Source organism: Hypomesus nipponensis, chromosome 5 (assembly GCF_054491055.1).
Source record: "Hypomesus nipponensis isolate SF chromosome 5, ASM5449105v1, whole genome shotgun sequence".
NCBI lineage: Eukaryota > Metazoa > Chordata > Actinopteri > Osmeriformes > Osmeridae > Hypomesus > Hypomesus nipponensis.
In genome coordinates this window covers 11670079-11685325 of record NC_140365.1, presented here as the reverse complement: position 1 = coordinate 11685325, position 15247 = coordinate 11670079, and the positions used below count along the sequence as shown (strand labels likewise).

At 40.9% G+C, this 15247-nt stretch overlaps 1 protein-coding gene across 2 annotated transcripts in view; it reads left to right on the top strand.

Annotated features, from left to right (window-relative positions):
* The window catches only part of clip2 (CAP-GLY domain containing linker protein 2), a 77339-nt gene that overhangs the window by 50171 nt on the left and 11921 nt on the right, over positions 1-15247 (top strand). For both annotated transcript variants that reach the window (XM_084698042.1, XM_084698041.1), the window contains exons 7-8: positions 10427-10530; positions 10669-10729. In XM_084698042.1, the coding sequence (XP_084554168.1) occupies positions 10427-10530; positions 10669-10729 (165 nt within the window). The remainder of the gene's footprint in view (positions 1-10426; positions 10531-10668; positions 10730-15247) is intronic.

Genomic DNA, 15247 nt, shown 5'->3' with positions numbered 1-15247 from the left:
TTAAGACATTTTCGTAGGGTACCTACCCTTACAAAAAGAAGCATATTAAAGTATACTAAAATATGGTACTAAAATATTTGATATACTTTAAAGAAGTATGCTTAGAAAATAGTTCACTTTTGATATACTTTTAAGTATGCTTTGAAAATAGTTCACTTTTGATATACTTTTAAGAAGTATGCTTAGAAACAGAAAATGGTATACATTTATTCTGGAGTAGGATGTACGTTTTCTATTATTATACAGCAAAAACAGTCCAAAATATAACTGCAAGCAGTAATGGCGGATTCCTCCAAACACTGCGAACCATTGAAAAATGTTTATTCTTGACAAATTGTAACTGTATAGAAAAATGTATGCTGCAGAATTACCAATGGCATACCAAATCTGAAATGCAATACCATCAAGATCCACAAGGGCCTTTATTTCAAGCCAGTAAGTGAAGGAAGGGGGCTTGGTGAGCTTATCCATTCCAGAAAGCCTTGTATCTTTATGCATTAAGGCGTGGCCTGTAGCGCCACCTATGGGTAATGGTGGGCCATTTGTGGTGTGGTAGTTACTCTTGGCCTATACTATTAATGTTTCAGGATTTTAAAAACTTTTTACCATTGCATATAAAATCGAAAATGTAATACCAACAGGATCCACATGGGCTTTGGGTAAAGTGTGGTAGTTACTCTTGGCCTGTACTGTCAATGTGTCAGGATTTGGAGACCTTTTTACTATTGCATACAAAGTAGGAAATGCAATGACACCAAGGTCCTCAAGGGCCTATGCTGATATTCAAGGAATGAGTGGGGGCTTGGTCAGCCCACACAGTCCTGATATGTTGCGTGTATGTCTTGCCAAGCCCGCGCGTGTCAAGGGAAGAATGAGTGTGTGAGAAATTGGAGCATGCGCGGGGAGGAGCAGGGGACACATTTCATTGTAAATTTCCCTAGAAATTAGCCAAGCATGCATGTTTCAAAGATTCACCAAAAATCGACCTTTCATCTTAGAGTCAACTTTTTCTCAGATTTGTGTACTAAACATTCTCAAGAGTCTTCATATGAACTTGTTTGACTGGCTTACATGTAAAGCATTGCGAACCATTGAAAAATGTATAGTCTTGACAAATTGTAACTGTATAGAAAAATCAATGCTGCAGAATTTCCAATGGGATACCAAATCTGAAATGCAATAACATCAAGATCCACAAGGGCCTTTATTTCAAGCCAAGAAGTGAAGTGCTTTGTGCTTTAGGGCGTGGCCTGTAGCGACACCTATTGGTAATGGTGGGCCATTTGTGGTGTGGTAGTTACTCTTGGCCTATACTATCAATGTTTCAGGATGTTTTTAACTTTTTACCATTGCATACAAAATCGGAAATGCAATACCAACAAGATCCACATGGGCTTTTGTTAAAGTGTTGTTGTTACTGTTGGCCTTTACTATCAATGTTTCAGGATTTGGAGAACTTTTTACCATGGCAAACAAAATCTGAAATGCAATACCATCAAGATCCACAAGGCCTTTGCAAAAGACCAAGGAATGAGTGGGGGCTTGGTCAGCCCACACTCTCCTGAAATGTTGCGTGTGCGTCTTGGCCGCGCGTGTGTCAAGGGAAGACCTATGGGTAATAGTGGGCCATTTGTGGTGTGGTAGTTACTCTTGGTCTATACTATCAATGTTTCAGGATTTTTATAACTTTTTACCATTGTATACAAAATAGGAAAAGCAATACCAACAAGATCCACATGGGCTTTTTGTTAAAGTGTTTCTTTGCCTATACTATCTATGTTTCAGGATTTTGAGACCTTTTTACCATTGCATACAAAATCGGAAATGCAATACCATCAAGATCCACATGGGCCTTTTTTCAAGCCAATAAGTGAAGGGAGGGGGCTTGGTGAGCCTATCCATTCCAGAAAGCCTTGTATCTTTGTGCTTTTGGGCGTGGCCTGTAGTGCCACCTATGGTTAATGGTGGGCCATTTGTGGTGTGGTAGTTACTCTTGGTCTATACTATCAATGTTTCAGGATTTTTATAACTTTTTACCATTGCATACAAAATCGGAAATGCAATACCAACAAGATCCACATGGGCTTTTGTTAAAGTGTTTCTCGGCCTACACTATCAATGTTTCAGGATTTGAGACCTTTTTACCATTGCATACAAAATCGGAAATGCAATACCATCAAGAGCCACATGGGCTCTTTGCTAAAGACCAAGGAATGAGTGGGGGCTTGGTCAGCCCACACTCTCCTGAAATGTTGCGTGTGCGTCTTGGCCGCGCGTGTGTCAAGGGAAGGCTGAGTGTGTGTGCGATTTTGGAGCACGCGCGGGGAGGAGCAGGGGAGACATTCATTGGAAATTTGCCTAGAAATTAGCCAAGCAAGCATGTTTCAAATATTCACCAAAAATCGACCTTTCATCTTACAGTCAACTTTTTCACAGATTTGTGTTATGAACATTCTCAAGAGTCTTCATATGAACTTGTGATTGAATCAGAGTATCAGTTTTTGACTGGCTGATGTGTAAAGCATTATTTTAGCGTTAGCGATAAGTTCAATTTGATTTATATCAATCATTTTTAGAGATATGAATTTGCCTTTGCACATGGTAACATGTTGTAGTGCCTTCCTCCGATCTACCAAGTTTAGTGTTGATATCTCAAAGATTTGCTGAGACATGACTTCACATCCTGTTTGGCGGCTTTTCTGATGAATTTGATTGGCTGTACCGGGCAGACGGTTATGAGGATCAAAATTCCTTTGATAACTTTTGTGAGGCTTGGTCTGAAGATCATCTCTGGTGATTTTGAAGAAGATATGACAAAAATTGTAGGAGGAGTAGGCTTTCAAAGGTTTTTGATAAAACCGGAAATGGCGGGAAATCTATAAAACCGGAAATTAACGCCATGGTGTGCGTTGAACTCGGCTTGATCCAGGGAATCCAGTGGTACCTCATTTTTGAAAATGAGTCATACGGTTCAAAAGTTGCGTGTGTAAACACAAGTCCAACTTTGACCCATTGGTGGCGCTAGAGTGGTCTAATGGGAGACATGAAACTTGGTGTAGATATAGAAGAAACTGTCCTTAATGAGTGTGCCAAATTACACAAAAAGTTGTCGATGGGGTCTAGGGGCTGCCATTGACTCCCATGGTACAAGAATTACAAATAATAAAACCACCAATAACAATAGGTTTCCTCCTTACGGAGGAATCCTAATAAGTACAATAATAAGTACATTACAGGTTACATTTTTTAGATCCATCTCATTCTAATGATTAATGTCGAAGAAAATCTATTATGCATTGCACATTGAATCTTTTTTGGTATTGAAACCTTAATTACTGCCAAAATATTCTGAAGCCCTATAATCTTATACTAATAATTATCAATTGGAGTATTAATGGAAAAAAACGAAAAAGCTACTTGAGAAAGAAGCAGACAGAAGGGTTGCATTATGCATTTGAAGGTTATACTGTCAAACTGACTGAAGAACGAAATAAAGATGTGAAATAATGAAGATAGTGTGGCTCATTGGCTAGTCAATTCCCATGATGCAAGTCGGTAAATAGTGTTAAAATTTGGTGATAAGTTTGCCATTTGTTCGAAATACAAATGTAACTTGAATGTAACATGAATTTCATTTTTTAAATGTGTCTGCTTAGAATGTAGTATTTTGTTGCGTGGTAATTGTCATTGTTGTGCTAGTTTACCATTGTAACCATGAGTTAAATGACTGTTACATTTGATAAGAAAAGCTGAATTCTTGCGACGGTGTCACCTATGCAGTGAATAGCTTCTTTCAGCTAGGAATTTGCAGTGAAATGTTGCGATGGCCCCGTTCTCGCCAAGTGACTTAAGATCTGAGGCATTTGAGGGGCCCCTAAACATTTTAATACATTAGTAGGTAATAGTAAAATTTATTTAGAAGTTTACTTCTTGTAGTACTTACATTAAATGAAAATGCACTTGAAAGTATCGCAAACTATACTTTGAGGCTCTTTTGGAAGTATACTTGATGAACAGAAAGTGCACTACACAGGCTACTTTGCAGTATTCAAAAGTAAACCTTGAAATACACTACAAGTGTACTAAATGACCTAAAAAGTGGGCCAATTCAGTTTACTTAGTACAAAATAAAAGTATATAAATAAGCACACTGCTAGTATACTTTAAGTAACATGATAATAGTATACTTTTTATACTAAGTATACTTACAAAATAAACTTGAAGTATACTTGAGTATAATTAGACTCAACTTTCCTAGACTTTTAGCTACATGCTGAGGGCTCGTGACCAAAAGACTAACTTGAGTAACGCCCCAGCTAACAAGGGACGTCCTGGGGACATTCGGTGACGTTCCTATTTGGTCCCCTATAGGTTATACCGTGACGTTATCCTTAGGACTTCCTTAGGACGTTGTGTGGAAGTTATTAAAGTTCCTAAAAGGTCACAAATTATTCAATTATAGCATTTATTTTAAACTTTCAGGGAACATTCCAGGAACGGTTGGTTATGATACGACAGGAAGTTAAATAAGAAACATTCGGGGACATTCGGGAAATTCCAGGAACGTCCCTGGTTGATTATGATACACTATGTTAAAAAATTTTTGGGGGGGTTCCAGAACGTCATTCGTTGGTCATAACGTAATCATCTAAATTCCAAACTGATACTTTCGTTTGTGTGTCATTCTGTGATGTGACTTGCTCAAGCTATAGCCTACTGTCACTGTGGAAACTGTACAGTATTAAATCAATTGTTTATGCATGGTACCAATAACTTGCATTTGAGCGAAGTAATACATTATAGTAATAAATATTTGGGGATGTACCATCACTGAAACCAAACATCTAAACTGGATCCAGCCCAGGAGCAAATCTAGGTTCCCACTTATCTAGCTAAGCCCTAGATAAAACCTATTATTTTTCCTGTGACACAGCAAAACTAAGGGGGTCTGGGGGCATGTTCCCCCAGAAGAAATTTTGGAAAATATCCTTTTAAATAGTGTTCTCTAGTGGGGCTATTTTGGGGGGGCTCCAGCCCCCCCAAAATAGGGCTAGATGCGCCCATGATCCAGCCTATCCAAGCACCTGCTGCGTCTCTAGAAATGTTCCATACTAGCCTATTACAGCACATCTCTTGCGGACGTCACCGCTCGTGACGTGAACTCTGTTGTTGAGTGAAGAAGTCGTTGAGAGACAGCAAAACTTTTTGATCCCACATCCTTCATTTATAGCTATAATACCGTTTGATAATCAATTCATGTAAATATATCTTCAGTTTTAGTGTTGATAGTATAGTTCCTTGTTATTGTGTTTTTAATAGTGTTTTTTGTGTAGTTGGCTAGTTTAGAGTAATTTAGCGCACTCCTGTAAAGGTGGGCCAACCGAAGGACAGAATTTGAGGTAAATATGTTTTAATACAAACTTTAGCTCTACTATCTATGTATTTGTATGTTTACCCAACGTGAAATAGCCATATCGAAAATTAATGTATATTAATTTCTAGACAATTTGAGTTGGCACTGGTTTTCTAAGTCGGCTAAATTGAGACATTGTACAGTATGTCTTAATTTGTACAGTGGCTAACAATGTTATCGATAGCACTAGCTAGCTCTAAATCGGATGCCTACACACTAGTGGCAGACAATGTCTAATATAGAGAGAACTGCCACTCTCGGGAAACTTCCAGGTTCTGAACTGGTTGAAGTTCCAAGTGAGGGCGCTAATGAGTGAGTGCAGAATGAATGGAGGTATGGTGCAGTACCCCTTAAAATCCATTTATTTTTTGTCTAGTAATTAGAATTCTGAATTCAAAAGGGGAGGCAAAAAAATACACACATTCAACATGCACTCGCTCGCAATCACCCCCAGTGGAACGCTGGTGGAACTGCAGCCAAATTTGGTACAATGAGGCTTAATAGGGAGTGGCAAGGCTCTCCTTCAAGAGGCTCTGCTAGTGGTGTCGTCTCTTTATGGATACAGAAAATACAAAACAGCTGAAGCGACTTTTGGACAGGTGAAGACCATAGCTCTAGCTAGTGAAGTAGCGTTAGCTCTACTGTAGAGTAGCAAGCTACTTTTGGACAGTTAGCTCTAGACTGGAGCTACAATAAACCAAGACGTTTTGCAAGAAAAACAGGGGTGAAAGTAGTTTTAATGTCTTGGTGGTACTATTATACAGGTTTAATGAAGAAATTTCACTTAGCCTAATTATTTATTTATTTGTTTATTTACTGTATTATAGTCTACTTATCAAGCATTCACTAGGACTTCTTATCACTTTAATATCACTCTTTAACCCACCTGTATCTATTTTTGATTATGAATAAATTGCAAACACTTAATTTCAACATTTATAAATTTTTTAGCTGAATAGTTAAAACAGAACAGTGGAACAGAACAGAAAAAGGTAAAAGCATACCCAGCTAACACAGTTAGGCTACGTTGCCCTTACGTTGCCGCAACGTCACTCGTCTTTGGCGACGTTGCGGGACCGTGCATCTGTGGGGCGCCAGTAGGTTGCCGCAACGTCATCTTGTGACGTTGCTAGTCCGTAACTGCAACGTTGAGGCAACGTTATTTTCCGACGTTGCCAGTCCGTAACCGCAACCTCCTAGCAACGTAACTTTCTGACGTTGCCAGTCTGTAACCGTGACGTCATTGCAACGTTATTTTCCGACGTTGCTTGTCGGTAACCGCGGCCTCCTAGCAACGTTGTTTTGTGACGTTCTCAGTCCGTAACCGCGACCTCCTACCAACGTTGTTTTGTGACAACATTTGTTGTTTTGACATATGTATCCCCCTGCCACAATCAGAACTACTTAAGTATGCCTTACAATGAGTTGGCAATGCTATTGAGAAACTTTGAGTGTCTTATATTTGCACTTGCCTGGCTGCCAGCTGTTTTCCTGGACCCCATATGGGTTCTCCTCCACCAGACCAGAGTTGACGCCTAGGGGTCTGGTGATGCAAAGGTTTTAAGTCATGCTTTTGCTTCAAAACATAGCCTTTAGGGTTGCCATGGTTCATACAATTGTCACTGTTAAAAATGGTCATTCATTACTTTACCATAATTTCCCAGGGACACAGTGCTAGGCCGTGTGACGGTGGTAGGATACTCTGTACAGAAATGAAAGTGGAATGTAGTTTAAGTACATAGTATTAGCATTTTGATATTGATATAAAAGGAGTAGGATCGCACGTGTGATCGTTCAAAAGCAGGGCCCCACAGCATAACGTCGCACATGTGTGATTCTGAACATTACAACCGACTATTTTCCGATAGACAAACAATGTGACAAGCGCTATAGTATGTTGCTAACGTTGCTACGACGTTGCCACAACGTTGTCAGAAGGTAAAAACAAAATTATTGCAGCTCAAATTTGCATTGTGTGTCATACATCTTTTGGTGTGCTGGACAAAATGTTTGCTTAATCATGTTACACATCACACATTGATTGCTTTTGTACATGTAAAGAATGAAATACTTATATTTTAATATAGGCCTAAGGCAAAGAATATAAGAATTATATTCCAAATTCAGTCTTTTATTTATTAAAGCTATGTTCCTGCATATGAGAAAATTGATGACCATGCTGGGGCTGAGCTGCACATGAATTACATACATTGTCTACATTTATACGTGCTGGGTGCAACATTTAATATTGTTTGATTGAAATTCATGTAGACTATGGCTACATTACAAAAGTGTCAGAACTGAGAGCAGTCCAGTGTGATCTCTCCATGATAAACCACTGCACTCGAGATCCGTTGTCCTGCGACCAAAGAGCGACTTAACGGCAACTTAACCCATGGTACCAAAATAAATGTATCCAACCGACCAAGGTAAGACGTCGCGGCAACGTTGTCCACGGGACCAAAAAATAACGTAACCAGCCGACCAAGGTACGACGTTGCGGCAACGTTGTCCATGGGACCAAAAAATAATGTAACCAGCCGACCAAGGTATGTCGCGGTAACGTTGCCCATGGACCTAAAAATAACGTAACCAGCCGACCAAGGTACAACGTCGCGGCAACGTTGTCCATGGGACCAAAAAATAACGTAACCAGCCGACCAAGGTACGACGTTGCGGCAACGTTGTCCATGGGACCAAAAAATAATGTAACCAGCCGACCAAGGTACGTCGCGGTAACGTTGCCCACGGACCTAAAAATAACGTAACCAGCCGACCAAGGTACGACGTCGCGGCAACGTTGCCCGCGGACCTAAAAATGACGTTACCAACCGACCAAGGTACGATGTCGCGGCAACATTGCCCATGGGACCTTAAAATGACGTTACCAGCCGACCAAGGTACGACGTCTCGGCAACGTTGCCCACGGGTCTAAAAATAACGTAAACAGCCGACCAAGGTACGACGTCGCGGCAACGTTGCCCACGGGTCTAAAAATAACATAACCAGCCGACCAAGGTACAACGTCGTGGCAATGTTGTCCATGGGACCAACTGGCAACATTCCCTTTAACGTTGCTATGACGTTGCCACAACGTTGTCAGAAGGTAACGTCGCGGGTTACCAACTGAGCACCTACTGGCAACGTTGCCGCAATGTCATGTGTTAGCTGGGTAATTCCGCTTCATGATTACTGCCGACCGACGAGGTTTTGTATTTTGCCAGCAGAACAGATCATGAGAGGGGCCCCTTGAGGGGGATCCCGAAAGGGGCGCTCACACAGTTTGTGGTTGCATTTTATTCAGAACCAGTTGTTGTCTTGGGGCCCCAAGCCAGCTCGTCGCCCCAAGCAATTGCTGGTTTTGCTTGCCTTGTCGCGACGGGCCTGTGCGTGTGTCGTAATTTCTTACCAGTACGGCGTACCGGGAAGAAATTCCTTACCGGTACGGTGTACCAGCCAATACCGGCTTACTTTCACCCCTGAAGAAAAGTATCATAATGACATGCTACGTTGCTACGTCGGACAAATGTTCACAATGAGTAGATGAAGGAAAGTTGATTAGCACTAGCTAGATGGTTGTAAATATCTGGATACTGAATGTCAGGGAAGCTTTCCGTTTCACTTGTTACGGTCCTAAAAATAACTCCAGGAGCATATGGATAAAATACACTTCCACTTAATGTTCTTTGCATTTAATCTGCTGTAGCTAATTCATGTTGCAGGTGTTGATTCCAGACAAACTGGTGGAGGACAAGGAGGAGGGAGAGGATGAGTCGACACAATTAAAATAAAATAAAAAATAATTCAGGCTTTTAACATTTATTTGAATGAAGTGTTTGTTTATACTGTAAATTGTGTTTTTTCTTCTATAAGCATACACATAATAAGTACAATACAAAACTTAGCAGCAGCCTGTTATACTTAGTTGATTCTTTTAAATAAAGAAGTTAAATTACATTGTTGAGTTTAAGTGAACACATTCAGTTTAGTTTTGCACTGTAGGCTAATATGCATGTTATACTTACTTACTGTATACAATACATATCCATTATATGCATAAATTAGACTATAAATTAAGGTTGAGAAATGGATTCTGCATTTGGTAAGCAAACGTTATCAGGACGTCGCAAGGGAATGTCCCCATGACGTCGCAGACAAACATCCCCTGAAAGTCCCCTAAATGTTATGAGGACGTTACATGGACATCCCGGGGACGTCGCAGACAAACGTCTCCGGGACTTTTAGGGGACCCTACAAAAAGACGTCATGGGGACGTTCCCTTGCGACGTCCTGAAAACATTTGGGGACATCATTTTGTTAGCTGGGGCGTTACGTAACGGATTCATTCAATTAAGTAACTAACACGTGAAGTTACTTTTTACTAACAAAAGTAGTCTGACTACTGTAACGCCTTACTTTGTAACGCGTTACCCCCAACACTGCTCATGAGGCTCTAGCTTTGTAAACAGACTAACTTGGACCTACTGGTTAATTTTTTTATCCCAGTTTTTTATTAAATGTAAACCGTAGGTGTGTCAGAACAAGTGTTGTTGAGCAAAACATATCTTTAAATAGATAATCAGTCTGCTGAACAGTATTGAAAACTCTTCTTTGAGTTGGTCGTACTTCATTATGGATGTAATAATTTGTGAAAGTGCTGTCAGAGGAAAGGCTTTGATGACAATATTATTTTTAACACTCCATGGGGAAAGCATATTTCAGGCAATGTGTACGACTTGGCAAAGGACATGGCTCAGTGTGACATGTCAGTTGTATTGAAATAGCAGCCAATAGGGTCTGGTCACTGTTGGCCAGGAAGACATCAAACCATTATTAATTCTCATGTAAATCTGTACAGCATTAGATACTTACAAAATATTTTGGAAGACTCAGACAGATATGGGGAACCTTATCTTGATGGATTTCTAGGTTGTGCTTTTTTCTACCCCCATCTTGAGCATTTAGGTTTGTTGCAAACTATATGTTAATGAACCTTTGTGCCTTTTTCTGCAGTACATTACAGAGACCGAAGGCAACCTTCAGCAAGTGCAAACTCTATTGGCTAGCGCTCAGAAAGACAAAGTAGAGCTGGCAAATCAACTTGAAGAAGAAAAAAGGTATGCTGCATGTGTTTTTCCGACTATTTCAATTTGAATATTGTAATTTATTGTTTAAGACTTTTGTCATTGTTCCTGGCTCATAAAACATTTTGTAGCATTTTACTGACACCAAGTGGCCAAACTGTTTCCCTACAGGAAAGTTGAGGATCTTCAGTTCAGAGTGGAAGAAGAATCCATCACCAAAGGAGACCTTGAGGTACATATCTACCTTCAACATTTAGGGAAGAAATCTTAAGTTGGAAAGGTAATAAATCTTTTCAGTGATCAGCTCTTTTCCAAGGCTTGTTACTAATGAGTAATGACAAAGGGAGATACATTCGATATACTGTCTGTAAAATGTTTGTCCTCAACTTGTCTTTTGCAATCTGTGAACTTTACACTTCTCTTCAATCTTGCCCAGGTTTCTGTCCTTCTGTCTGTCTTGTATTCTATTTATCGTCCTCTACCTCTTGTCTCTCTTTATTTCTCTCTTTGTAGACTCAGACGAAAATGGAGCATGCCCGTATTCGGCAGCTCGAGCAAAGTCTGTACCTCGAAAAGTCGAGAGCAGAAAAACTTCTGAAAGAATTAGAGGAGAAGAGGGTAACCATGATGTAGACTCCACCCCTTATAGAGGGTTTTCACGGCGCATCATCAGACCGGAAGTTTCCATATTGGAGGCACTCCGCATCACAACAAAGCACAGGCACTGATATACCGAACGTCGTCAAGGAAGTTGTTTCAAGTTGTACCAATAGGACAGATCGAGAAAAACATTTGCAATATTATCGACTTCCAAAAGTTATTAAAAACCCGGGTGAGGAATGTCATAGATCAGTGGTTCTCAACCCTGTCCTCAGGGACCCCCTGTCCTGCTTGTTTTAGATGTTTCCCTGCTCCAACACACCTGATTCAAATAAAAGGGTTGTTAGCTAGCTCTGTAGAAGCCTGGTAACGAACATGCATTTGAATCAGGTGTGTTGGAGCAGGGAAACATCTAAAACAAGCAGGACAGGGGGTCCCTGAGGACAGGGTTGAGAACAACTCTCATAGATTATCAAAGTAAAGGAGGCGCTTGTGGTTGGCAATGCTCAACCAAGATGTACCAGGGAAAAAACACGATTGAGAGTCACTTGGCTACACCTTGAGTATCGCAATGATATCATACAGTTCAGGTTAGGTTGGTTAAAGACGTTATTCCATTACTTACTTTGGCCTTAACACCACAACGGTCCTTGATAACTTGGTACTGCGTCTCCCTCACCCATCCACACACCATCTGGTTATAGGCCTCCAAACCTTCGTAGGATTTAAGGTCTTCCGCTGTGTATGGGCTCGGCGAGAAAACCAGGTAGTTGACTATATCGGGATGTGCAACTGAAGGAAGAATCACCAGGTCGTCACGGATCCAAGAGGGAGCTAACGCTAACTCGTAGGGATCTGCACCGCCAATAAATCGTAATTTCTCAAAATATCGCAAATTTTCTTGTGGTCCAAGTCCTTCCCTATATGCCTTTGCATCTTGGACGCATTTTGATGAGCTTTTCGGTTGTTTGGACATGGCTACATTCACTTAAAAGTATCCAAAGCGCATAATACTCCATTGTACTCCGTTCAGTTTTTTTACACCGAGTGCCTCCACAATGGCCGCGCATCCGGGTTACCGCCCAGAACGTGACGTCAGTGAAAACCCTCTATAGAAAACTTCCTTGCTGCCATTTTCCTTTGCGCTTCTTTCTTTTATAATTTTGTAAAATTGTATTTTACTTTTGGTATGAAAGCAATGCATATGTCTCCAAGGTCTCCAAGCTCATGGCCACTAATAGACAGAGCACAATGATCATGTGAACGTATGGCATCCATTGGGACTGACAAATCAGAGTTATGACAAAAGTGCAGAAGAACAAATTCCGTTAACAATTGTGTGCTGCAAGATTTAAACAGTGGTGTAAGACCTCTTTGGATCTAATTGTGAAATTACGCCTTCAATTGTGTAACAGATGTGGTCTTGCAAGTTCCGTCAAAGGCACTGTGCGCTCCGATCAGGAGTTGAACTCACCACCTCTAACTTCCCAAGCTCCACCACTACCAATGACGTCAATTTAAAGATAACAATTCTTTGACGCGGGTGGCCTATTACATACTTGAGGAGTGAGTTTCACCACACACCGGCTACATTCACTCACGTTTCAACTCACTCCGTCCGGCTAGCTGATGTTAACCTAGCGATCCGGGTCACGGCACCAGTGTAACAGACGTGGTCTTGCAAGTTCCGTCAGAGGCACTGTCTGCTCCGACCAGGAGTCGAGCGTACCACCTCTGACTTCCCAAGCGCCACCACTACCAAGTACGCCAACGAAAAGCTATCAATTTGGACGCGGGTGGCCTCTTACATACTTCCGGAGTGAGTTTTACCACACACTGGCTACATTTGCATACCCAAATACCAAAATGCTTATAGTTTGGAACTGAAGTATGGAAATGAAAACTTTGCTGAGATGTTAAAACTAGTGCTGTCAAACAATTACAATATTTAATCGCAACATTCCGATTGCCTGGCTTTGACGAGGGGGCGGATTTTTGATATTATCAACGTAGTTTTTTTCTTAAAACATTTTAGTTTGTTGGCACATCCAATTCTTGCACATTTTTTCTGCAGCTTAGTTCAAAATTAGCAACTTTATCAGGCAATCGTCTCAACTACCCAACTCTCTGACCAACCAGAACTTGTGTATCATCTTGTTAGCTAATCGAATGGTTCTTAACAGGATCAGCTGATAGTAAAAACAACCTTGGTGACCATGTGTCAAGTAGCTAGCCTAGTAAGCCTACAAGTCTCGGCACCACAATGATAGCTCAGTGAGCTTTAATTAAATACTTGCTTTCCGTGTCACTGTCTGTCTTTAATTTACCATATTTTCAAATCAGTGGCAGTGATTAAAACCGTAGGGCACTCACTGACCTGGAGATTTAGCTGGCTGTGCTCAGGATAGCCAAAAAACACAAAGAAATATGAGAACATTAGACGTTTTTATACAACGGATACCATAATATGTAGCATGTTGAAAGTGTTGTAGTCTCTTCCTCGTGTTTAGTGGAGACTTAAAATCGACACTGGCTGACCCTGAATAGGGTAGCCCTTGCAAGTGATCCCAAAAACCCTGTAAAAAGTAATACACAACATCCGAGTTGTACTGTTTTTAAACATCTGATGCTATAATGTGTTCCAGGTAGAGGGTGTAAGCCGTCTTGCGTCTACCTCTTGTTGAGTATACTGTAGACTGAGCTGGATTGTGATGGGACCCTGAGCTGATTGGAGATAGCTGACTGAGCTGGCTAAAGATGGGAGACTGAGCTGTGTCAACATAATCAAATGGGCGATAGGTCTCAGTCTACTCTAAAAGTTATTTCCTGACCTTTAACCTTTGTCATTCTCTTTCTTGCTCTGTCCTTAAACATCTAAAGATTATGTTTTTTAATCTCTTCACACTATAGCTTTTATTGTACCAAAACATGGGAGCAGACACTCGGACAACTAGAGGGGGATGGTATTCCACATCAGATTGTAGGTCTTCTTTGTCCTGCCCATCCTCTGCCCTGCCCGTCCTGTCTGTGCTTTTAATAAGCATGCAATGTCTGCCAACTAATTTTCAAAGAAAATGTGGTGCACTTAAGATTGTAACAGCAAAATTGATTTTGCAGTAGGTTATCTGTATACTTTGACCCCACTGTAGATCTTGCCATACAAAATACTGAAAACCTTCTCCAGAGCTGCATTTTCACTCTTACATGCTTTAGCTATATTTGTTGTGTTGGTGAAGTTACTGTAACACCCCTGTGAAATCCAGCATTACATAGCACAGTGGTTCCCAACCAATATGTATTGATAAGTGTTAATGATGTGGTATACCTACTCTTGACCAATTACTTATTGATTCATGTCATTATTATATGTTTTGGCAACACACACAAAACAATGTTCTGCACATTTCATTATCACATGAAATGCTGTTTTTGGACGCTTTTATGTAGGCCTTAGTGGTTCCCTAATACTGTATCTGAAGTATCTTTCCCGAAAATTCAGCCTTGGTGCATAGTTACAGCCACTACAAGCAGTTCCTCAATGAGCTTTCCTCAAAACGCACTGTTTCTGTGTTTGTAGCTTTAAATGCTAATGAGGAGAGGGGTGGAAACATGCGCTAATGTTTACAACGGATGTATCGTGGCATCTAATGTAAGATGCCTCGAATTTAAGGCCGATTTATACTTCTGCGTCTCCGTTAACTGACAGATGCTCGGACGGAGTCGGACAGATTGGTTGAATTTGCACTACTCAGACGGCTCTGCGTGCTGATAGCAATTCACCGCTAGAACAGTAGATGGCGCTGCACTGCAATGCTCGCTAGGTTATCGAAAAGTCTGAGCAAATTTACAAATTAGCAATAAAATAAGCACATTCTTAGCAACTACACTGCCCATTTCTCGTCACATTTTAATTCAGATGCTGATTTACATGTACTGTTTAGCTGAAATATGAATTGTAAAAACTTCCAACATCTCTTGTTGGTTACGGCAACCCCGCCCCTGACGCAAGCGGTTCTTAATACGGACCAATCACAGCCAAGGGGTATCCGTAAAATGACGGACGGACAGACGGAGAGTCAGGAAAATCAGGAGGTACAGGCAGAGCTCTGCGAGAGGCTCGGAGAGGACACGGAGAGGGCGTTTCTTGACG